The sequence below is a fragment of the Panthera onca genome, chromosome Y (assembly GCF_046562875.1).
Source record: "Panthera onca isolate mPanOnc1 chromosome Y, mPanOnc1 haplotype 2, whole genome shotgun sequence".
NCBI lineage: Eukaryota > Metazoa > Chordata > Mammalia > Carnivora > Felidae > Panthera > Panthera onca.
Window position 1 is genome coordinate 21,493,846 of NC_138358.1, and position 23,043 is coordinate 21,516,888.

At 40.7% G+C, this 23,043-nt stretch overlaps 2 protein-coding genes across 3 annotated transcripts in view; one reads left to right on the forward strand and one right to left on the reverse strand.

The window, feature by feature from the left end:
- Positions 1-23,043, reverse strand: part of LOC145714947 (eukaryotic translation initiation factor 1A, X-chromosomal) — a 795,969-nt gene that overhangs the window by 204,586 nt on the left and 568,340 nt on the right. The gene's annotated exons all lie outside the window — the stretch shown is intronic.
- LOC145714970 (ubiquitin-like modifier-activating enzyme 1) lies at positions 4,661-21,906 on the forward strand. The gene is given in 27 exon segments (XM_081794541.1): positions 4,661-4,744; positions 6,618-6,734; positions 6,860-6,918; positions 7,020-7,188; positions 7,278-7,412; positions 8,397-8,503; positions 8,766-8,856; positions 8,965-9,097; positions 10,289-10,386; positions 10,470-10,616; positions 10,746-10,922; positions 11,051-11,155; positions 11,244-11,324; positions 11,661-11,813; positions 14,066-14,231; positions 14,342-14,458; positions 14,461-14,531; positions 16,288-16,352; positions 16,574-16,769; positions 17,379-17,453; positions 17,568-17,757; positions 20,036-20,124; positions 20,326-20,418; positions 20,520-20,711; positions 21,195-21,296; positions 21,396-21,496; positions 21,616-21,906. Coding segments are annotated over 26 exon segments (3,165 nt in total). The 5' UTR covers positions 4,661-4,744; the 3' UTR covers positions 21,752-21,906.

Genomic DNA, 23,043 nt, shown 5'->3' on the forward strand with positions numbered 1-23,043 from the left:
CAATACTATAACAGTGAAAACTCCACCAAAACACTATTAGAACTAAGTGAATTCAGTAAAATTGCAGGATACAAAATTAATGTACAGAAATTAGTTGAATGTCTATACACTAATAACACAGTAGCAGAAATGCAAATTTAAAAACAATCCTATTTTTTTTTAATTTAATGTTTATTTTTGAGAGAGAGAGAGGGACAGAGCATGAGTGGGGGGAGGGACAGAGAATGAGAGGGAGACAGAATCTGAAACAGGCTCCAGGCTCTGAGTTGTTAGCACAGAGCTTGACGTGGGGCTCAAACTCAGGAATGGTTAGATCACGACGTGAGCCAAAGTTGGATGTTTAACCGACTGAACCCATCAGTTACCAAATAATCCTATTTATAATTCCATTAAAAAGGGGTGCTTGGGTGGCTCAGTCAGTTAAGCATCTGGGTTTTGATTCTGAGTCAGGTCATAATGTCATGGTTGTTAGATTGAGCCCCACATCAGGCTCTGCCCTGACAGCATGAAGACTGCTTGGGATTCTCCCTGCCCCTCTCTCTCTGCCCCACGCCTGCTTGTGTGTACACAGACTCTCTCTCTCTCTCTCTCTCTGTCTCTCTCTCTCTCTCAAAATAAATAAAAAAAGAAAAAAATTACACTTAAAGTAATAAAATACCTAGAAATAAATTTAATCAAGGAGATGAAAGACCTGTACTCTAAAAACTATAAAGCACTGATGAAAGTAATTGGAAACAACACAAACAAATGGAAATATATTCCATGCTCATTGGTAAGAAGAAATAATATTATTAAAATGTCCATACTACCCATAGCAATCTACAGATTCAATATAATCCATATCAAACTAATAGCATTTTTCACAGAACTAGAACAAATAGTCCTAACATTTATATGGAACCACAAAAGAACCTGAACAGCCAAAGCAATCTTGAGAGAGAAGAACAAAGATACCGATATCGCAACGTCAGATCACACCAGTACAGTACTGGCCCAAAAATACATACATGGATCAATCGAACAGTTTAGAAATACCAAAAATAAACCTACCTTTGTATGGCTAATTAATCAACAAGGAGACAAGGATATACAATGGGGGAAAGACAGTTTCTCCAGTGAATGTTGTTCAGAAACTGGACAGCTACTTGAAAAAGAATGCAACTGAACGACATTCTTACATTAAACTCAAAATGGATAAAGACCTATATGTGAGATCTGACACCAAAAAATTCCGAGAAGAAAATATAGGAAGGAATCTGTTAGATAAAGGCCTTCACCATGTAATTATGGATATGTGTCCTCAGGAAAAGGTAACAAAAGCAAAAATAAAATACTGGGACTACACCAAGCTAAAAACTTTTGTACAGTAAAGGAAACCTTCAACAAAGGAAGAGGAAACTTACTGAATGGGAGAAAATACTTTGAATTATATGCCTGATAGTGGTTAATATCCAAAATACATGAAGAACTTCTATAACTCAACACTAAAAACACAAATACTCCAACTGAAAAAAGAATGAGAAGATCTGAATAGACATATTTCCAAAGAAGATATCCAGATGGCCAGTAGACACATGAAAAGGTGCTCAAGATCACTCATCAATAAGGTAATGAAAATCAAAAGTACAATGCAATATCACCTCACATGTGTTAGAATGGCTAAAATCAACAACACAAGAAACAACAAATGTTGACAAAAATATGGAGAAAAAGGAACCCTCATGTACTGTTTATGGTAATGGAAACTGGGCAGCAGCTATGGAAAATAGTATAGACCTGGAAGGCATTATGCTAAGGGAAATGAGTCAGAGAAAGATAAATGTCAGATTATTTCACTTATATGTGAAATTTAAAAATAAAACAAACTAACAAAAACAACAGAGTTTTGGGGCCTCTAGGTGGCTCAGTTGGTTGAGTGCCCGACTTTGGCTCAGGTCATGATCTCACAGTTCATGAGTTCGAGCCCCTCGTCGGGCTCTGTGCCAACAGCTCAGAGCCTGGAGCCTGCTTCAGATTCTGTGTGTCTCTCTCTCTCTCTGCCCCTCCCCAGCTTGTACTCTGTCTCTCCCTCTCTCAAAAATAAGTAAACATTGAAAAAAAAATTTATATTAAAAAAAACACAGCATCATAAATACAGAGAAGAAATTGATGGTTACTAGAGGGGAGGGGAGCTGGGGATGGGCAAAGCAGGTGAACAGGATTAAGAGGTAGAAATGTCCAATTATAAAACAAATTAGTCACAGTGATGAAAATTATAGAATAGGAAATGTAGTCAATAATATTGTAATATGTAGTAACTTTGTATGGTGATGGATGGTAACTATCTAGGGAAGCATGTGTAATGTATAGAATTGTCAAAATCACTATATTGTACACCTAATACAATACAATATTGCATGTCAACAATACTCAATAAAACAAAGAAATAGTATATCTGTTCAAGAGAAAAAAATTTTAAATAAAAGAGAAAGATTGGCAGAATGGATGATCCAACTATATTATGTCTACAATAATGGCAGAGTCCATTATTAATAAAGTAAAAAGATGTTTAAAAAAGTTCTTGCAAGTAGTAACTGAGATTGCAGTGGCAGCTATACCATTAGCAGACTAAACAGAATTTAAGTAAAATATTTTACTACAGACAAAGAAGGAAGTTAGAAATTGATAAAAAAAAGTCTATTTGTCACAAGATATAAAAATTATAAGCATTCACCTAACAGAGTTTCAAATATCTGAGTCCAAACTAACAAAATTTGATAGAGAAAGAGATAAAGGACACAAGAACAAAAGATCACCAAGGAATTAGAAAACATAAACAACACTATAACCCATTGGACCTAACAGGTACGTATGCAACACTACCACCAACAATAGAATACATATTCTTCTCAAGTGCACATGCAATATTTTCCCAGAGAGACCTATATGAGGCCATAAACAAGTTTCAGTAATTTAAAATGGATTGAAATCATACCAGGTATATTCTCTGACCATAATAGAATGAAACTGGAAATCAATAATGGAAGGAAATTTTGGAAGTTTAGAAATATGTGGTACTTAAACAACACATTCTTAAATATTCAGAGTATCAAGAACGAATTCACAAGGGGAATTAGAAAATACCTTGAATAAATGAAAATGAAAACAACATAAAAACAATATGGGATGCAACAAAAGCAGTACTCACAAAGAAGTTTATAGCTCTAATTGCCTACACAAGGAACGAAGGTCTCAAATCCATTGCCTAATCTCTCATCTCAAGAAACTAGGAAAAAATTATAACCACAGGCAAAAAAAAAAAAAAAAAAAAAAAAAAAAAAGAGGAAAAATAAAAAGACTAGGATGGAAATAAATCAGAGAATATTAAAAAGATTAGAGAAAATCAACAACCAAAATTTGGCTTTTTAAAAAGATTAACAAAACTGACAAGCCTTAGCTAGACTGTAAAAGAAAATAGCAGGGCAGACTCAATTACTGAAACCAGAATGAATAAGGACATTACTACGAACTTTACAGAAAAGATTAAAAGAATGTACTACTGTACACTTACATGTCAACAAATTGCTTAACCTAGATAAACAAATTCGAGAAAAATACAAGCCACTGAAACTAATTTTTTTTTTTAAATGGAAAGGTTGAATAGATCTATAGCAGATAAAGAGATTGCCTTCATAATCAAAATTTCCAGAAGAAAAAGCCTGGGACCAGACAGTTCTTAGGGTTAATTGTAGCAAATGTTTTCCTGGGGTTTTTAATGGTTATATGTAAAAGATAAAGAATTCATCATCTGGTAGCAATCAGTTAATGTGATATTTATTATTATTCAACAGAAATCTTCTGGGTGCTTTTCACAGTGCCTTGACTTTTATTACATGGTGGTGACTTTGATGACCTAGTATCTGTCATTTTTATTTAATGAGCATTGATAACATTATCACTCTGGTTTACAGTATCCTTTAGGAAGGGGGTTTCAAAGCTTTATATTGATATAACAGCCCGAAGTGGAAGTTTTTGAGATGCCAGGGAATATCCTCACCATAAACAATTTCATTTAATATAAAAAATTATGAATTTTACATTATTAAGTATTTAAAAGTAACATTTCGTGTTTACTGTTTATAAGACAATGTTGTAAACTTTCTACGAACACCGTATTTTCATTTTATCTTATTTTCATATAACTAATATTTCAAATCTCGTAACTTGTATTGACCTAAAGATATGGATGCTGCTATCATGTTGTAGAGATGGGGAAAACGAGAGATCTCCTCTTGAGATGGAGTTCAAGAGGCGGGGTGTAAATCTGTCAGTGCTGGTAGCCGATTTGCAATTTTAAAGTTAAATTTCACACTCTTCAAAAACCATTGTCCATGCTGGGAAAGTTCATTACTTGTTAGCATTCACTTGCCTGGTTTGCAAATGTTTTTCAGCACGGACTTCTCCTGGATTGCGTATTACCTAGTGCCATGCATAATTCGTGACTAAAAATTGTGAGTTTTATGTCGACTTTGCTCTTGTGCCAGGGTTTTCTGTAATGGAATTATTTGCATACCAATTTACACCCATTTTACTGGAGGCAGCCACCAGATGGAGTTGTACCGTTGTGCCGGCAGCGTACGTAATGAATCACACACAAGGAATGATGACGTCATACGTGATTCATTAGGGGGAACGACGAGAATAGGACAAAACGATCGGTTAGAGCGTCCTGTTCAGCGGCCGCCATTTTGTTTCAGCGGTTGAGGTAAAGGAGGTGTTTATCCGGGAAGAGACAGCCGGGAGAGGGGAACGCGGCGGCTCGGCAACTCTTTGCTAGATGGTCGGAGGGGGAGGAGGAGTAAGAAGAGGGCGGCGGCTGGGCTAGGCTTTGTCTGCATGCGGAGTTGGCTGCAAAGCGACTCGTGGAACCGGCATTGGTTACAAACGGCGTTTCAAAGCGTCCTCATACCGGGCAGGTTTTCCGGGAAACTTTGAACGGGCTTGACCTGGGTTGATGGATGGGTGGACAGATTTTGGGACCCGGCCTACATTTCTCTTCAGAAATCTGACTTTGGGTTGCCAAAGATCCGGTACTAGCTTTTAAAGCTTCAGGCCAAACATACCTAAGCAAAAACTCATTCCTTTTCAGACCTAGCGTGTTAAGACACCAGGTTCAATATGCCTAGTGAATATATGCCTTTAAGGATTTTAAAATAAAATTATCCTTCAGTCCTGGGGCATTTGTCGTCCCAGACTCCAAACGGGACCAGGCCACCCTGGGACATTCTGTTTGACACTCATTTTCCCAAAAGAGGTTTTTCTAACATTCTTTTCCCTAGACATCATATGGCTTCCTGGCTTTCTCCTCCCAGACACCTTTGAAAGCTAAAAAAGTAATAGAGACCAGAGTGTATGGCAGACCATCAGAGTCTGGGTCTCTCTCAGAGACTCCTCACAGCTCTGATTGTAAATTCTGACTGAACTCACTTTGGACCCAGCGTTTCTGTGCAGAGAGTTGTGCATTTGTTTTGCATTTGACTTCTAGTAAGTGCTCCTAAAGGGTTCTTTCTACATAACATTCATGGATATCTCTAGACCCAGTGTTTGTACTCAATAAACCACAACCCGAACTCCCGGAGTTCTTAGCATCTTTCATGAAAGTCCTTTGGGTGCAACACTGACTGCCCTTCAGTGACAAGCCCCCAGTGTCTACTTTTGAGGAATCTTTTTATTTATTTATTTATTTTTAATTTATTTTTAATGTTTATTTTTGAGAGACAGAGCAGGAGCAGGGGAGGGGCAGAGAGAGAGGGAGACACAGAATCTGAAGTGGGCTCCAGGCTCCGAGCTGTCAGCACAGAGCCGGAAGCGGGGCTCGAACCCATGAACCGTGAGATCATGACTGGAGCCCAAGTTGGATGATTAACAGACTGAGCCACCCATGCCCCTTCATTTTTTTTTTAATGGTCCCCGCATTCTTTTCACATAACTCCCAGCTATCATCCTTCAGAACCTTGTGAGAAACACACCAGACAGGAATTGTTTGGGCAAAGCTATCTTCCATCAGAGCATTCCCCCACTGCTATCTTTTCTTCCACCAGCATCTACCCTTATTGATACTATTCAGATTTTGGTCCTTACCACATCTCAACCTCACCCTGGCCTTCCCTATGCATTCAAAAGCCAACAGGTGTTGTGTATTCTCTCAATATCCCTTACTATTGTGCCTTATAGTCTGTACTGACAGCCTTTCAGGTCTTCCTGCTCACAGCTGTGAATGCTCACAGCTTCTGCATTCAGCATCATAGGACCTCTATTAACAGACATCCCTTCCCCCTTCAGACTTACATCAGACTAGATCTCTTTCCCGGCATTTCCTCAGCCTCTGTGGGCACAAGGTTGCTGGCCAGAGACACCAGAAAACTTCAGGTTCTACCAGAGGCTTCTCATTTATTTAAGCCTGAACTATCCAAGCTCAGCCACATCTTTCCACTTCCTCACACCAGAACTGATACCTAGCATGTCTTCATCTTTCTGTTCTTTAGAAAGTGCTGCTAGTACATAAATCCTTACATTCCCCAGAGTTGCCACTGACAGAAATCATCTACATCTGGCTTAGCTCTAAACTTTGCCTTCAGATGTCCAGCTCGCCACTATCCAAGAAACGCTGTGTACCTGGGCCTGATCCAGAAACAAGTACTGACTGCTCATCTTCCTATTCTGTAATGTTCAACGTGCCCTTAGGACCAAGCAACGTGAGTGTCTTCCCCTTAGAGACTCATAAGTTGGATCCAAGCTGGTTGGTAAGAAAGTGACTGTGACCTGTTTAAACTCCATTCCTGCTAACTCTCTGAAACTGTTTTTCCTCCTCCATTCCTAGGGAATGCAGAAAAAAGGCAGTGAAACTGACATAGATGAGGGTCTTTACTCCTGACAGCTGTAAGTACGGCAAACTATGGGAATGTTGATTGGGAGGGGGCACAGAGAGGATAGTGTTGAGTGGCTCACATCATCACCCAGAATCTCCCTTAACCTTGCAGGTATGTGCTGGGCCATGAGGCAATGAGACATCTCCAGACATCCAGTGTACTGGTATCAGGCCTCCGGGGCCTAGGTGTGGAAATTGCCAAGAATATCATCCTTGGTGGGGTCAAAGCTGTCACACTGCATGACCCAGGCACTGCTCAGTGGGCTGATCTCTCCTCCCAGGTACCTTTTCCTCGTTCTTTTACTACCGTTGCCCATGTACCAACCCCCTTGGGTTTTGCATTTACTTCTCTTCCTGTATTCTCTTGTAGTTCTACCTGCGGGAGGAGGACATTGGTAAAAACCGAGCTGAGGTATCACAGCCCCGCCTTGCTGAGCTCAACAGCTATGTGCCTGTCACCACCTATACTGGGGCCCTTGTTGAGGACTTCCTTACTGGTTTCCAGGTACCTTGGAGCATACTGCTTCTTGCCTAATTTTCCCTAGATTCTGTTTCTGGTTTATTTGTTCAGTATTTACTTAATAGATTATTCCAGTTTTTAGGTTATGTGTGGGGAGGCCTAAAGGATACAGTCAGGAATTATGTCCTAGATCTGTCCTCACGGGAACTCACACGTATTCAGCAGGTCAGATATTGTGAGCTAGTGTTTGTGTTCCAATCCTCATTAAACTCTGAAGCCAGACTGCCTTGGTATGTGCTTACCTCTCATAATTGTCTTACATTGAAGGAGTAACTTAGTTTCATCTGCTTATATTTTTCAGTCTGTAGAACAGGAATAACAGCACTACTGACTTCAGACTTTGAGTGAGGGTTGAACACAATAGCAGTTGGCACAGTATCAGTTCCAAATATATAGTTAGTTAAATAACTAGAATGGAAAGAAGGATGATGGGTGCTGATGCACTTCTGTAGGGTTTCCCAGAGGAGAGAGGTACTGGAATTCCTGAGGGAGTAGAATCATCAGACACAGATCCCCACAGATCAGGTCTGAACAGGTTTTTTTGTCATTTATTTGTTCATTTATTGAAGCTAGTGAGGGTGGAATGTGGGGTATACACCCCACTTTGGGAACACAGTTATGTTTCATTTTTTGTTTTCCCAGGCACTGTAGGAAGGCAGGATTAGATGTTTATCAAATAAAAGAGTTTGTTAGTCTTCAAACTGTTTCCCAGTACCTCTTGATACCTTTCTTATCGGAGTCGGATGATTCTTGTCTTTAATGAGTCTCGTTTTTACTGTGCATGACATACACAGATATTTTTAAATGTTTTTAGAAGAAGACTTAGCCAGCAAAGTTTAACTCAAGATAGCCCACCAATCCTGGACTGTCTGAATCTTCATCCACCCCAATCTACTTTTCTCATTTATTTTCTTAACTGTCCTGCACCCCAGTACCAAGCCTTCTCCATAAACATAGTTTTCTGTATAGGTGGTAGTTCTTACTAACGCTCCTTTGGAGGACCAGCTGCAGGTGGGTGAGTTCTGTCATAGCCATGGAATCAAGCTGGTCGTGGCAGATACACGGGGCCTGTTTGGGTGAGTACCTGCCCCTCCCCAGCACTTGCCAGGCCTGGGCAAGACCGTTTTGCTCCCACTGAACTCATGCTACACCCAGCCAACAGAAGCCTAGGTTTTTTGATACTGCATGTTTAGGTTTCCCCATTTGGCCTGAGTTCCATGTGATTGCCAGCAGTGGTGGGCTGTGTTTACTTAGCAAGTATTCACTGCATCTTGAAGGACATATAGTGTACCTGTGTGCATAGGTCTCAGGCTCTAGTCCTGTTGTCATCTTCTACAGGCAATTGTTCTGTGACTTTGGAGAAGAAATGATCCTTTCAGATTCCAGTGGGGAGCAGCCTCTAAGTGCTATGGTATCTATGGTTACCAAGGTAAGGAGATTGGCCCCAGGGCTTTGGCAAGCAAGGGCAGCAGTAGTTTTCCTTGCCTGCTCCTTGTACCCTGAGCGTACCTCTGATTTCTACTTATCTTCCAACCAGGACAGCCCTGGTGTTGTCACCTGCCTGGATGAGGCCCGGCATGGATTTGAGAGTGGTGACTTTGTCTCCTTTACAGAGGTCCAGGGCATGAATGAGCTAAATGGCACATGTCCCATAGAGATCAAAGTCCTGGGTATGTCAAGGCTGGGGACAAGAAATGGTTGACCCAGAGGCCAAGAAGTGACGCATATCTGTAATATGAATTATACCAAAGGCTAAAAGGATATGCCTTGGAAGTCTGAGCTAAGACTTGAGAGATGTGTCCATGGGAACTTACTAAACAGATGTGAACTAAACTAAAAGCAGAAGTTTATGCCACTAGCGTTTGATTTTATGTACTGTTTAGTTTGTTGACTGTACTTTTTTTTTTGCTTTTGAACATATAATACAGAACTTTCTGTAGGCCTGGTAACACTTTGTCACCTCATGTGTAATAAATGGGCTTATTTTTTATAGCCAGAATATTCCCAATTGCTGGTTCACCATTTATATTTTATGATTGTAATAAATTTGTCAATGTATTCATTTGGGTTTAATAATTACCATTTTAAAGAGACTGAAGGAATAAGTCTATTTTTACCATATGCCACCATTTTTTCTTCTATGTAGGTCCAGAGTTATATCTAGGATAGTTTTCTTTCTACCTGAGGGATGCCCTTTACCATTTGTTGTAATCATGGGGTTCATTCTTGGTAATTTTTTCAGCTTTTTAATGATTTAAATTGTCTTTATTTTGACTATGTTTTTGAAAAGACATTTTTGTGAACCATAGAATGGTATATTAACAGTTTTTTTGTTTTATTTCTTAAAAAATGTTGCTGTATTTTCTTGCTTCCATTATTTTCCACAAGAAGTATACTTTCATTCTTTGCCTGTTTCTCTCTGTGTAATGTGCTTATTTTCTCTACCACTGATTATAGGCAATATGATTATGACAGTGTACCTTGGTGTGGTTTTCTCCATGTTTCTTTTGTTTGCTTTTTTGAATTTAATGTTCGTGGGTTTATAGTTTTATCCAATTTTAGAAAATTACTGGCCATAATTTTTTTCCAAATACTACTTTTTTCCTCCCTCCCACCCCATTGTCTCTATCCAGAACTCCCACTTACATGTATTTTAAGCTATGTGACTTATTTTGTTGTCCCCCCCCCCCCCCCCCCCCACACACACACACACTTTGTTGTATTTTGAATAAGTTCTTTTACTGTGGAGCTGGATCAGGTGGCTTTTCCATTCTTCTTTAGATGGTGCTGTTGATTTTCTGATTTGGAATAGGAGGATTGGTGCTTGGACTGATATATACTCCATTATTTTCATCCCGTAGGTCCCTATACCTTTAGTATCTGCGACACTTCCAACTTCTCTGAGTATATCCAGGGAGGCATTGTCCGTCAGGTCAAAGTACCTAAGAAGATCAGCTTTGTGAGTATATGTGGGGTTTGGATTAGGGTTCCACATGTCTAGGATTTTAATTTCGGTAGTGCTCATACTCTACTCTCTCACAGAAATCCTTGCTAGCCTCACTGGCAGAGCCAGACTTTGTGGTAACGGATTTTGCCAAGTATTCTCGCCCTGGTCAGCTGCACATTGGCTTCCAGGCCCTGCACCAGTTCTGTGCTCAGCATGGCTGGTCCCCTCGGCCCCACAATGAGGTAGTGGGCAAGTCACCCAGCATCCTTGACCCATAGCCTCAGCCGTTCTCCCATCTACTCTTTCCCTGTCTCTTTCCCCACAGTTGGCCTAACTTTAGGTCCTCTCTTAATTTCCATTTGCCCTTCTAGGAGGATGCAATAGAACTAGTGACCTTAGCACATGCTATAAATGCTCAAGCCCTGCCTGCAGTGCAGCAGGACAGCCTGGATGAAGACCTCATTCGAAAGCTGGCATATGTGGCTGCTGGGGATCTGGCACCCATAAATGCCTTCATTGGGGGCTTGGCTGCTCAGGAAGTAATGAAGGTCAGTGTGGGTTAAAAAGGACAGAGTTGAGGATGGGCCAGGGCCTTCTTGAGTCCATCACTGGCTGTCCATCTTTGTCAGATTCTGATTAACCGCTGGTGACCGCCCATTTCATCCCCTCTCTCCAGGCCTGCTCTGGGAAGTTTATGCCTATTATGCAGTGGCTCTACTTTGATGCCCTTGAATGTCACCCTGAGGACAGACAGGCTCTCACAGAGGACAAGTGCTTCCCGGTATGTGAGGGGTCCCATGGGGAAGGTACTATTATGAGTCTTTGGCAAGGCAGCTCTTCTCTGATCTTCCTTTCTTCATGTGACTCAGTGCCAGAACCGTTATGATGGGCAGGTGGCTGTATTTGTTTCAGACCTGCAAGAGAAGCTGGGCAAACAGAAATACTTCTTGGTAAGTGATCCCATGGGGCTCCAGCCACCATTATCTGTTCTTGCTTCTGGCCTATGTTTTCTGGAGTATCTTGCCTCACAAAGAGGTTTTGAACCTTTATCTCCTCTGTTTCACCATTTTTTTCATAGCAAAGGAAGACCTGGTATGTGCCTTTATTCTCTTCTCTGGTGCCTCATTCCATAGATGACCATACGTATTTGTGACTTTAGGATTTGAGTATGTAACACTACATTCTCTTTCTCTCAGTATCTTCAGGCAGAGTGAGGACTAACACATGTGTTTGCTTCTCTCATTCACCCTAACCAGTCTCTTTCTCTTTTCTTGGGAACCTCTCAGGTGGGCGCAGGGGCCATTGGCTGTGAACTGCTCAAGAACTTTGCCATGATTGGTCTAGGCTGCAGTGAGGGGGCAATCACTGTTACAGACATGGACACCATTGAGAAGTCCAATCTGAACCGACAGTTTTTGTTCCGGCCCTGGGATGTCACGGTGAGTGGGTGGACAGGGCAAGTAGTTGAACTATTTCTTTCAGTTTTCTACTATGTTTCTTGTCATCAATCTAAATAACTTAGGTCTTTTTAACTATCTTTCCTTCTTCATTTTCTTCATTACTTTTTTCTACCATTCAGTGTTTCTTTCAGCAGACATTTGAGTATTTACCATGTCTTTTCATTTTGTTTGCCATTCTATACCTCCCCCAACTCTTTTTTTTACCTTGATTTTTCGTAACTGCTAATGTAGGACTGTGGAAGTTGGGTTATACAGAAGGATCTATCTTGGAAGTCTTCTGTAAAGTTCAGTGTTATTTTTGCTGCCTCAGAGTTTTATTTTTCATCCAGCTACTATGCACTGACCTAGATATTTTGAATGCATAGCATAGCATTGCTCTTGTGAGAACACTCCGGAGGTCCACAACACATTCTATCAAGTTCCCAGGATCATAATTGTTTCAAGACTACTAAGATATTATTTGCCTTTTCACTCTTATTTTGTCAGGTGAAAATAGAAGGGTTCCCTAACTCAATAAGATAAGTTTTTCCAAATGACCAATGCTTGATGGTACCAATTGGGCAGTAGCTAAAGATCCATTTAAAATGCAAAATGGGCACTGGGTGGCTCTGTTGGTTAAGCATCTGACTCTTGATCTCAGCTCAGGTCATGATTTCATCATTCATTGGAGTCTGCTAGGGATTCTGTGTCCCTCTGTGCCCCTGCCAACTTAGATGTTTTCCGTCTCCACTCCCCTCTCATCCCCTGTCTAAATATAAATAAATAAATTAATTAAATTAATAAAGAAAGAAAGAAGCAAGCTTTTTAAAAAAATGCAAAACAAACCAGTAGATTTTGGTATAGATTCAAGATTTCACCTTGCAACTACACTTTAAAATACTGTCACTTGTTAAGTCTTGATTTTTTAAATATCAATAATCCTCTGAAAATGTTACTAAAATGTAGTTCTGTGAATTGAATGTTTCTTATATTATTCAAGCAAATATATAACAGATTGAATGTAGTAAATGCGAGAATCCAGCTGCCTTCTAAGAGATTGTATAACTGAAAACATTTGCAAAAATATAAATTTAGTTAGGGGAGCCTGGGTGGCTCAGTTGGTTAAGTGTCCAACTTCAGCTCAGGTCATAATTTCATGGTTAGTGGGTTCAAGCCCCACTTCAGGCTCTGCACTAACAGCTCAGAGCTTGGAGCCTGCTTTGGATTCTGTGTCCTTCTTTCTCTGCCCTTCCCCCCATACTCTGTCTTTCTCTGTTTTTTGAAATGTTAAAAAAAATAATTTTTTTTAATATAAATTGACTTTTGTGACTGAACTTTTGTATTGGAAAACTTTTCATAATATTTACCCTATGTAATGGAATTATTCCATTTTTAAAACAACTAATAATTAAAAATTTTGCCAGTTAAAATTTTTAATACAAGAAATACTGGTAGCTGTAGCCCCACATAACAAAAGCTCTTTTTAAGAAACTTACATTTGAGGATGGTTGTAATAAACAGTAAATACTGTAGCAAGATATATAGCTAATGCAGAAGGTTCAATTTACTGTACAAAGGCAACAATGAAAAACAAGAATGAGAGGGAAGTGCCATGAAAGTAGTTTTCACTATGGCAAGGATGTCCTCAATGGAAGGGTTGCATTTCTGTAAGACTTGGATGATAGAGGAGAATGAGAAGATAACTCAAGAAAGATTGTATCAGGTAAAGGTAATATTCTGAGCCAAACCCTGATGTTAGAATATTGCTCATTGTGATCAAGGAACAGAGAAATACAGAGGGGACTGTGGTGGGATATGAGGTTGTAGAAGTAATATGGGCCAACTCATGCCCTATGTGAAAATGGGAACCAGTATAGGGTTTTGAAGAAAAAGAGGAATGTGACCTGACTTGGGCTTTTAGAGGGAACTGTTTGTACTTGTACAAGGATCTTGTTTTTATTTGGGTAATTGTATCCCAACTCTGGATGCTATTAACTAAAAAAATAATAGATGTTATAGATATCTGATCCATTGTTTCCTATGTGCTTTACTGTTCCTTTTCCACTCATGCCTGCTCCATTTGTCACAGCCTCAGCTATGTGTCATTTGTCATAGACTACTGCAAAATCAGGAAGCCTATTGAACTAAGAGCCTAGATCTTGCCCATCAGTAAATAAATCAGTACTCAAAACCACTTTGTAAAGGTTTATTGGGCAAATATGAATGACACTCCCTTCTCCATCCCTACCCAGAAATTGAAATCTGACACTGCTGCTGCAGCTGTACGCCAAATAAATCCACACATCCAGGTAATGAGCCATCAGAATCGTGTTGGCCCTGACACAGAGCATATCTATGATGACAGCTTCTTCCAAAACCTTGATGGTGTTGCCAATGCCCTGGACAATGTGGATACCCGTGAGTTTGGAGGAGGGTGAGGACAAAAGCAGGATAACATGTGGTATTGTGGGGAATGTCTGTCTACCTGCCCTATTCTAATATTACCATCCCCTGTCATCTTCCCATAGGCATGTACATGGACCGCCGCTGTGTGTACTACCGTAAACCACTGCTAGAGTCAGGCACCCTGGGGACAAAGGGTAATGTGCAGGTTGTTATCCCCTTCCTGACAGAGTCCTACAGCTCCAGCCTCCTGAGAAGTCCATCCCCATCTGTACATTGAAGAACTTCCCCAATGCCATCGAACACACACTGCAGGTGATCACCCTTGGAGGGAGGGAGAGGTGGAAGAGACAAGCACCTAGGTAGCATCTCAATCACCAAACTTATTATTCAGGTGACGTAGGCTTCAGAATAACCTGCCTTTTCTTCAAATCTCTTTTCCTCACTTTACATCCTGCAGTCTAAGCTTTAGTAAATGATATCTTTTGGTTAAAAATTTTTATTTTGGAAGCAAAGAGACAGATATTTTGTGTAACAGTAAAGTATTTTTTATAATTCAAATCAGAAAAATGAAGATGTGATTCTCTATAAACAGAATGTTATTTTCTTGCTAAACAAAATTAATTTCCTTTAAAATACTTACTTAGAGAGAGAGAGAGAAAGAACACATACACACAGACATCGGGGTGGGGGAGAGAGGTACAGAGAATCCCAAGCAGGCTCCACTCTGTCAGTGCAGAGCCTGATGCAGGGCTCAAGCTCAGAAACCATAAGATCATGACCTGAGCCAAAATCAGGAGTCAAACACTCAGCTGACTGAGCCACCCATCTGCCCTGACAATACTCATTTATTATTATCTCTACTAGTTACTTAATTACTTCTAATTTTAGTCCATAGTTAGGTTTTCCTAACTATTGCACTAAATATGTTTAACATTTGGAATGTTTGTATAATGTACATACACAATAGTGAACGTATCATGTAAATGGACAAGGTGAGCGTAGTCATTTTACCCAATATCCAGAACCTAACCTAACCTATTCCAGTTTTCTGTAAACCCAGTAATGACCACTGTATTATGAAAATGATTCTTAATGCAGTCTTTAAATGCCATGTTTGGAAGTATGGGGGTAGGAAGAAAATGAGGGAAAGAAAATGGTTTAATCTGTTCCCTCCTAACCCAGCAGGTATAGAATGGATGTATTTAAACTGGTAAACTTCATTAGAATGTATGTTTCCATCCTATGTGTGTTTATGTGTATGTATACAAATGTGTGTGTATATGTATGTAAATACATTTCTCTACCTGCATAAAACCTCTCCTAGATAATAGTTTTGTTGCTGTACCCAGCATGCAGAAGGACTATATAGTATTTCTTAAAATAAATTTAGTATGTGACTCTTGGATTTAACCTCTTTGTGCTTCAGATGCCTTACCTTTAGAGTAGGATGAGAGAAGTTATCTCTCACAAGGTATTTACCAGTTAGGTAGTTGACACTGTTGTAAGCTTTAAATATGTATGTACGTGTTCATTTCAACATTTCAACACATGAGTTAATAGATACTGTTTTTACAGAGTATGTTTTCATAATGAGGATACAGAGATAAAGGCATACCTTCTATGTCAGCAGACACAAAAGTGTGACAGAGCTTGCATTTGAATCTGGATCTCTAGGCTACAGATGACATCACCAGTGTCTATACTGACCTTGTAAATCTCAGAAGGCAAAACTTCTATCTTATTTTGTGCCCAGTCCCCATGACCTGTATGGATCATTCATATTTTGGTTTTGGCATACCACATAGAGTACATATATTCTAAGAATAAATTTTCCACATACTTTTATATACTTGTGTAACCACTGCCCAGATCAAGGTCATTTGTTTTTAAGTTGAGGTGGTAGGGCTTGGGATGTGGGGGCCACTTTTGAGGGGTTTCCTTCCTCTGTTCTTTTGTAGCAGCCATGTTGTTCCTAATTGCTTAATTCATTCACTGATGGTCTTTCTAATCCCTGCAGAAACTCAGTTTTGTCTTTCAGCCCCATCTAATTGATTTGCTCTGTCTGCAGTGGCCTCGGGATGAGTTTGAAGGTCTCTTCAAGCAGCCAGCAGAAAATGTCAACCAGTACCTCATGTGAGTAATCCTTCTGTCCAAATGCTCCCTCACCTGTCCCCTCCATGCCAGCCAAGGCATACTGTAACCACTGTATGGTTCACCACCAGCTATACTTTGTGAATAAATTAATGAAGGTTTGGGCCTGACTCCGTTGGAGACACATCTAGCTTTCCATGGAGTTAAGCCCATTCGTGGGGCCTCTGTGTAATCATGCCTATTTGCTCTCTGATTGATTTTAGAGACTCCAAGTTTGTGGAACGGACACTGCGGCTGGCAGGCACCCAACCATTGGAGATGCTGGAGGCTGTGCAGCGTAGTCTGGTGCTACAGCGGCCACAGACCTGGGCTGACTGTGTGACTTGGGCTTACCACCACTGGCACATTCAGTACTCCAACAACATTCGCCAGCTTTTGCACAACTTTCCACCTGAACAGGTATTACATATTTTCTGGGTTCATTTGGCAGAAGGCATTATCTGGAAATAGGGAGCTTGCTGAGGGCTCTTAATGTAGCTAATCCCACTGTGACAGGCACAGCAAGACCTGGAGATTTCATGAAATGATTGAGGCAGTGCATTTTTGCATTCACATATGTGTTTTTCCCTGTATCCATTTTTTCTCATGGAAGGTATTTGGCTTTTCTTTTCTTTTTCTGTAGTGTAGGATGAGTCATACCCAATTCTCAATTCAGGACTGTACACCTCATAGGAGAAAAACTTTGGAGTTAAGAGTATAAATAGTTGAAGTTTCAGCTTCATTTGACCTTGAGGCAAATCATGTATTTTCTTTCTGCACCTTAGTATCCTCATTTACGAAGGGATAATGATGACCTATTTCTTGGGAGTTTTTTGAGGACCAATTTGTATTTATTAAAGTTAAGTTGGTACAGTGACTGATACTTCACAACATATTGACAAATAGTTCTGTGTTTATCACAAAGGGAGTGCTTGGAGGTAGTGAGTTGAGACTTCTGGTTTTAAATAAAGAGTCATGATTGCCTCTTCTCAGGCCCTTCTCCCCCTAAACCCTTTTCTGTCCTCTTAGCTTACAAGCTCTGGAGCCCTATTCTGGTCTGGGCCCAAACGCTGTCCACACCCACTCATCTTTGATGTCAGCAATGTAAGTCTCCTCCTAGGGTATCCTGGGATCTGATGGAAAGTGGGTGGCTACAAAGAATGGTGAGATTCTAAAGCGAGGATTGATGTGCTTACCAGTCCATATCTTGCCTTCTAGCCCCTGCATCTGGATTATGTGATGGCTGCTGCCAACCTCTTTGCCCAGACTTATGGTCTGATTGGGTCTCAGGACCGAGCTGCTGTGGCTATACTCTTACAGTCTGTGCATGTACCTGAATTCACCCCCAAGTCTGGTGTCAAGATCCATGTGTCTGACCAGGAACTTCAGAATACTAGTGCCTCTGTTGGTGAGGGTGGTTAGCCAGTTGGCCTAGAGCCACTATCCCATTTACCTCCTGTTCATCCAAGTTTCCACTCTAGTGCTAAGTTTTTCTGTTCTGAGTTTCCAAGCCTGAGGTTTTACCGCTACTGTCCTTTGGACTTTGCTTCCTCCAGTATAATGATAGTTGAGGTAAATTCTTTCCTGTATTCCATGAAATTCCATGAATATCTTTTCCCCATGTTTCTTTTTCTTATTTTGGCTCTCAGAAAAATTAATTTTGCACCTCTTTTCTATGTGTGTGTTTGCCTTATTTTTTTTTTTATTATTATTTTTTTAATGTTTATTTATTTTTGAGACAGAGAGAGACATAGCATGAGCAGGGAAGGGGCAGAGAGAGGGAGACACAGAATGTGAAGCAGGCTCCAGGCTCTGAGCTGTCAGCACAGAGCCCAACGCGGGGCTCAAACTCACGAACTGTGGGATCGTGACCTGAGCTGAAGTTGGACGCTTAACCGACTGAGCCACCCAGGCGCCCCTGTGTTTGCCTTTTTTGTTGTCCTGTTCTCCATTTTCTTATTGTGTTTGTCTGGGGGAGAGAGAAACTATTCACCAATAGTGTCTCTGCCTTGATACCTTTCCTTGTTCATCTCCTTTCTCATGTCCCTATCCATATCCCCAACTTCCATCTCTATGTGTTTTAACCCTAATATTGACCTCCATGTCTTCATCTCTTCTCAAGATTTCCCTTGTCATTTCACCATCTGGAACTAGCCTTCAACACTCAACTTTCATTTCCCTCTATCTCTCCCTTTTCTTATCTCCTGCTCTGTAAGCCCTTCTCTATATTGTTTTTTTTCTGTTTATGTTTTTCTGTTTCTTCCTCTATATATCTCTCCCCTATGTATCTCTCATATCTCTCATTGCCCTTTCCAGATACCTTCACTCATTTTATTCTCTGTATATTTCTTTAGCTGTCAACTCTACATGGATTTTCATCTATGTCATTCTTCACACATTCTTATCTCTGCCATTCTTCTTCATCTCCATCTTCAGATTTTTATTCTTTTCGTATTTCTCTTCTATTTCTCCCTAATGACCCTTTTTTTAAAATTTTTTTCACATTTATTTCTATCCTGTTATCATTCTGTATGTCTCTTCATTTCTCTATCATTTTTTTTTTAATGTTTATTTCTGAGAGAGAGTGAGAGCAGGGGAGGTGCAGAAAGCGAGACAGAGAATCTGAAGTAGACTCCAGGCTCTGAGCTGTCACTGCAGAGCCAGACATGGCTCAAACCCACAGACTGCAAGATCATGAGCTGAAGTGAAGTCAGAAGCTCAACTGACTGAGCTATCCAGGCTGAAATTCTGTGTCATTCTTTAAGATCTTGTATTTTTATATCTTAACCTACAGTTGTTTTAATTATGGTAAAAAACACTGAAGATTTACAATGTTAACTGTTTTTAATTATTTTTTTCAGTAATGTTAAGTAAACTCATATTGTTGTAGAACTTTGTTGTAGAACATGCTTAGAACTTTCTCAGCTTTCAAATCTGAAATTCTGTCCCAACTAAACAGTAACTCCACAGATGTCTTCTGCCCAGCCCCTGGCAACCATTCTGTTTCCTGTGTCTTTGATTGATGATTCTTACAGGTATCTCATGTAAATGTCCCGTAGGTCCATCCATGGCATTGCAATGGCAAGATTTCATCCTTTTTTTATGACTAACATGCCATTGTGTATTTGTGTGTATGTATGTGTGTGTGTGTCACATCGTCATCCATTCATCAGTGAATTGACACTTTCAGCGCTTTCACCTCTTGTGTGTTCTGAATAGTGCTGCCATCTACATATTTTCTTTTTTTTAAGTTTATTTATTTTGAGAGAGATGGAATGAGAGAACATGCAGGCTCTAAGCTCATGCAGGCTCATGCAGGCTGGAAGCCCAAGAAAGGATTTAATCCAGTGAACCATGAGATCATAACCTGAGGTGAAGTTGAGTCAGATGCTTAAATGACTGAAACACCGAAGCACCCCACATCCTTTCTTAATGTTTTTATCTTTGTTTCTCAGCATCATTCATTTATGTCTCTCTTCATGCTCTTACCTCTGTCTACTTTCTTTTTTGGGATATATTCTGCTCTGCCTTCCCCACTGCCCCCTGCTCTTTCCTATAGTGTCTGTCTTACTCAAATCCTTTATCTGTTGAACACCTCTGCTGAACACGCCCCATTCTGGTCTCCTGCTTTCACTGAGACCCTGGCCTGGGATCTGAAGGACTAACATGTCCCTCCCTTCCTACAGATGATAGCCGCCTACAGGAGCTCAAAGCCATGCTTCCCAGCCCAGAGAAGCTCCGTGGGTTCAAGATGTACCCCATCAACTTTGCGAAGGTGCTAGGAGGGTTTGGGCCTTCATCAGGGTAGGAGGATGGGCTAAGCAATCATACGCTTTTATGGGGATCACAAGCCTGCCAGATTCTTTGGCTGGTCTGCAAGGTAACTGAGGTAGAATGTATTTCAGTCCTTAGTAGCCAAGAAACCTTTTTTTCCTCTCTGTCTCTCCTATTCTTCCTGTCTTCCCAATCACAAAAGGATGATGACAGCAACTTTCATATGGATTTCATTGTGGCTGCATCTAATCTCCGAGCAGAGAACTATAACATTCCCCCTGCAGATCGACACAAGGTAGTAATTAGTCTAGATCCTTTCCCAAGGTTGAGTCTGCCATATTTGTACTCTTATGTAGACCCTGAACTTCTCTAGTGACCACATCCTCTGTCTCACAGAGCAAGCTGATTGCAGGGAAGATCATCCCTGCCATTGCTACAACCACAGCAGCTATAGTTGGCCTTGTGTGTCTGGAGCTATACAAGGTGGTTCAGGGACACCAGCAGCTTGAGTCTTACAAGAACAGCTTTATCAACTTGGCCCTGCCCTTCTTCAGCTCTTCTGAGCCTCTTGCCCCACCCCATCACCAGGTGGGGACATACTTGTATGGAAATTTATGGTTTTGTCTATCAGTGAGTGAGGCTGTGTATGTGGTGGATATGGTGTGTATGTGTCTCTGTCTGTATAAAACTGCCTCATACCAGGTGAGACTATATATTTGCCTATCTATATCTTTTGTGTACCCTTTTCTATTCGTCACAGAATTTTTGGAATTGTACAAAGTAGAAATGTGGCTGGCATATTTGTAAAGTAATGAGTAGGCCACTTAGATGATACTAAATGGAAAGGTAAAGGATGTGGGAGGAGAGTGTAAGAGCAGAATATGTATCATGTAGCCTCATTGGTCAAAGGAATGTCTGTTGCTTGCTCACAATGATACGGGGTCATAGGGGGGATGGGAGAAAAGAAAGTTGTTATTGATTTGTCTTAAAAAGTTATGTTGACTCATGGCACCAAGATCATCAGGGATAACTCCCCTCCCCTGTTCTACTCCCCTGTGCTTTGTCCTACAGTACTATAACCAAGAGTGGACATTGTGGGATCGCTTTGAGGTACAGGGGCTGCAGCCTAATGGTGAAGAGATGACTCTTAAACAGTTCCTTGATTACTTTAAGGTAAGCCTTTTCTACACTTACTCCACCTATGGATGGTGGTTATGCAGGTGATTCATACTCTTCTATGATACTATTGTCTCTCCTTCCCACCGTTTCCAGACAGAGCACAAATTAGAGGTTACCATGCTGTCCCAAGGCATATCCATGCTATACTCCTTTTTCATGCCGGCTACCAAGCTCAGGGAACGGTTGGATCAACCGTGAGTTGGCCATTTGGCAGGCTGAGGAAGGCCTTGGTGTGGGGTGGGAAGCCTCACTACTTAGTGTTCACTGTTTGTTTCTGTCTTGCTTTTTAACTCCGTGACTTCTCTCTTCCCAGAATGACAAAAATTGTGAGCCGTGTGTCAAAGCGAAAGCTGGGCAGCCATGTGCAGGCACTGGTGCTTGAGCTCTGCTGCAACGATGAGAGTGGTGAGGATGTTGAAGTCCCATATGTACGCTACTCCATCTGCTGACTTCCCAATCTGCAGTTTATTTCCAGATCCCTTCTAGTTGTGGCAAAACCTGTGCCTAGCCAGGCACATAAGCCTTACATTATTTTGAGAACTGTTTCTGTTGCTGCTTTCTACTGTTAAAGTTGGAATTCTTAATAAAGAGTTATTGATGCAGATGTGGCATGTCCTTGTTTTGGCAATGGCCCATGCCCTGTTTTCTCTGGGAAATAATGGCCTGCCTATACCTCTGTAGGTTCAGGTGATAAACCTATTGTGCTCCAGCCCAGAAATAGGGAATTTGCTCCAAATCCATAGTTACGACACAGAGAAGGCTAAACTCAACTGAAGTTATAAATGGGAGGTCTATTTCCTTTTCTTTCTATCCTCCCTGCTAAAAAAGAAATACAAGCAAAAGAAGGCCATATAGCAGGTCCAGCTTTCCCCCCATGTGTTAAATCTTACTCGTGTTCTAATCCTATGTGTGTTTGCTACCTCCAACTACCTGTCATATTGGTTTTGAGAAATAGTACAGATCCTAGACCTAGACTGTAGATTTGTGTACTAAGTCTTTGCAATGTTTGTTATCTTGTCACATTTCTCAGCTATTTTCTGCCTCAGTTCCACATGTGGAAAAAGGAGGGAATAAAGAATTATTACCAGGGATAAAGACATTTAATGTCTATAAGGTAGATAGTAGTATATGGTGTGTATTGTGCATACATATACTGTTACTATCCGATGTACTTTAGCTTCTCTAAACTTCCTTGTGTTACAAGTTGATACCATCTCATTGGATGTGCTGAAACCCTCTTTAAAATGGTTCTGTAATAGGAGCTGACAAAAGCTTGCTGAACTCTGATGCCCAGTTCTTTAAGACATTACATACTTACTGAGGAAATTATTTAACTGAGCACATCCTCAAACAAAAAGTTCTTTCTTGCTCCACCATACCTCCCTTCACCCTACCTGGATTTTCCTTTGAACGTCTTCAGGCTTCCTACCAACAAGGAGAAACCTGGCTTCTGAAACTGAAGGGGAGTCTTATCTCTTAGATTGGACAGGGAGATCCTCACTACTACACAAATACTCCAGAGCACACTCTCCACATAGAAGGCACCAATATTTTTGGCTCCTGCGCATCTGTCTTCTCCGTTGATACCAGCTGAATGCTTATGGATACCACTGATAAGCCTCATCCAGCACTGTTCAACATTTTGCCTACTATAATTTTCCCTGTCCTTCAGGGGTGTGCCAGAGAGGGACTGGAATGTTGCCACTGTCCATTTTTAGCTGGTTCCTGCATATAGTGCAGA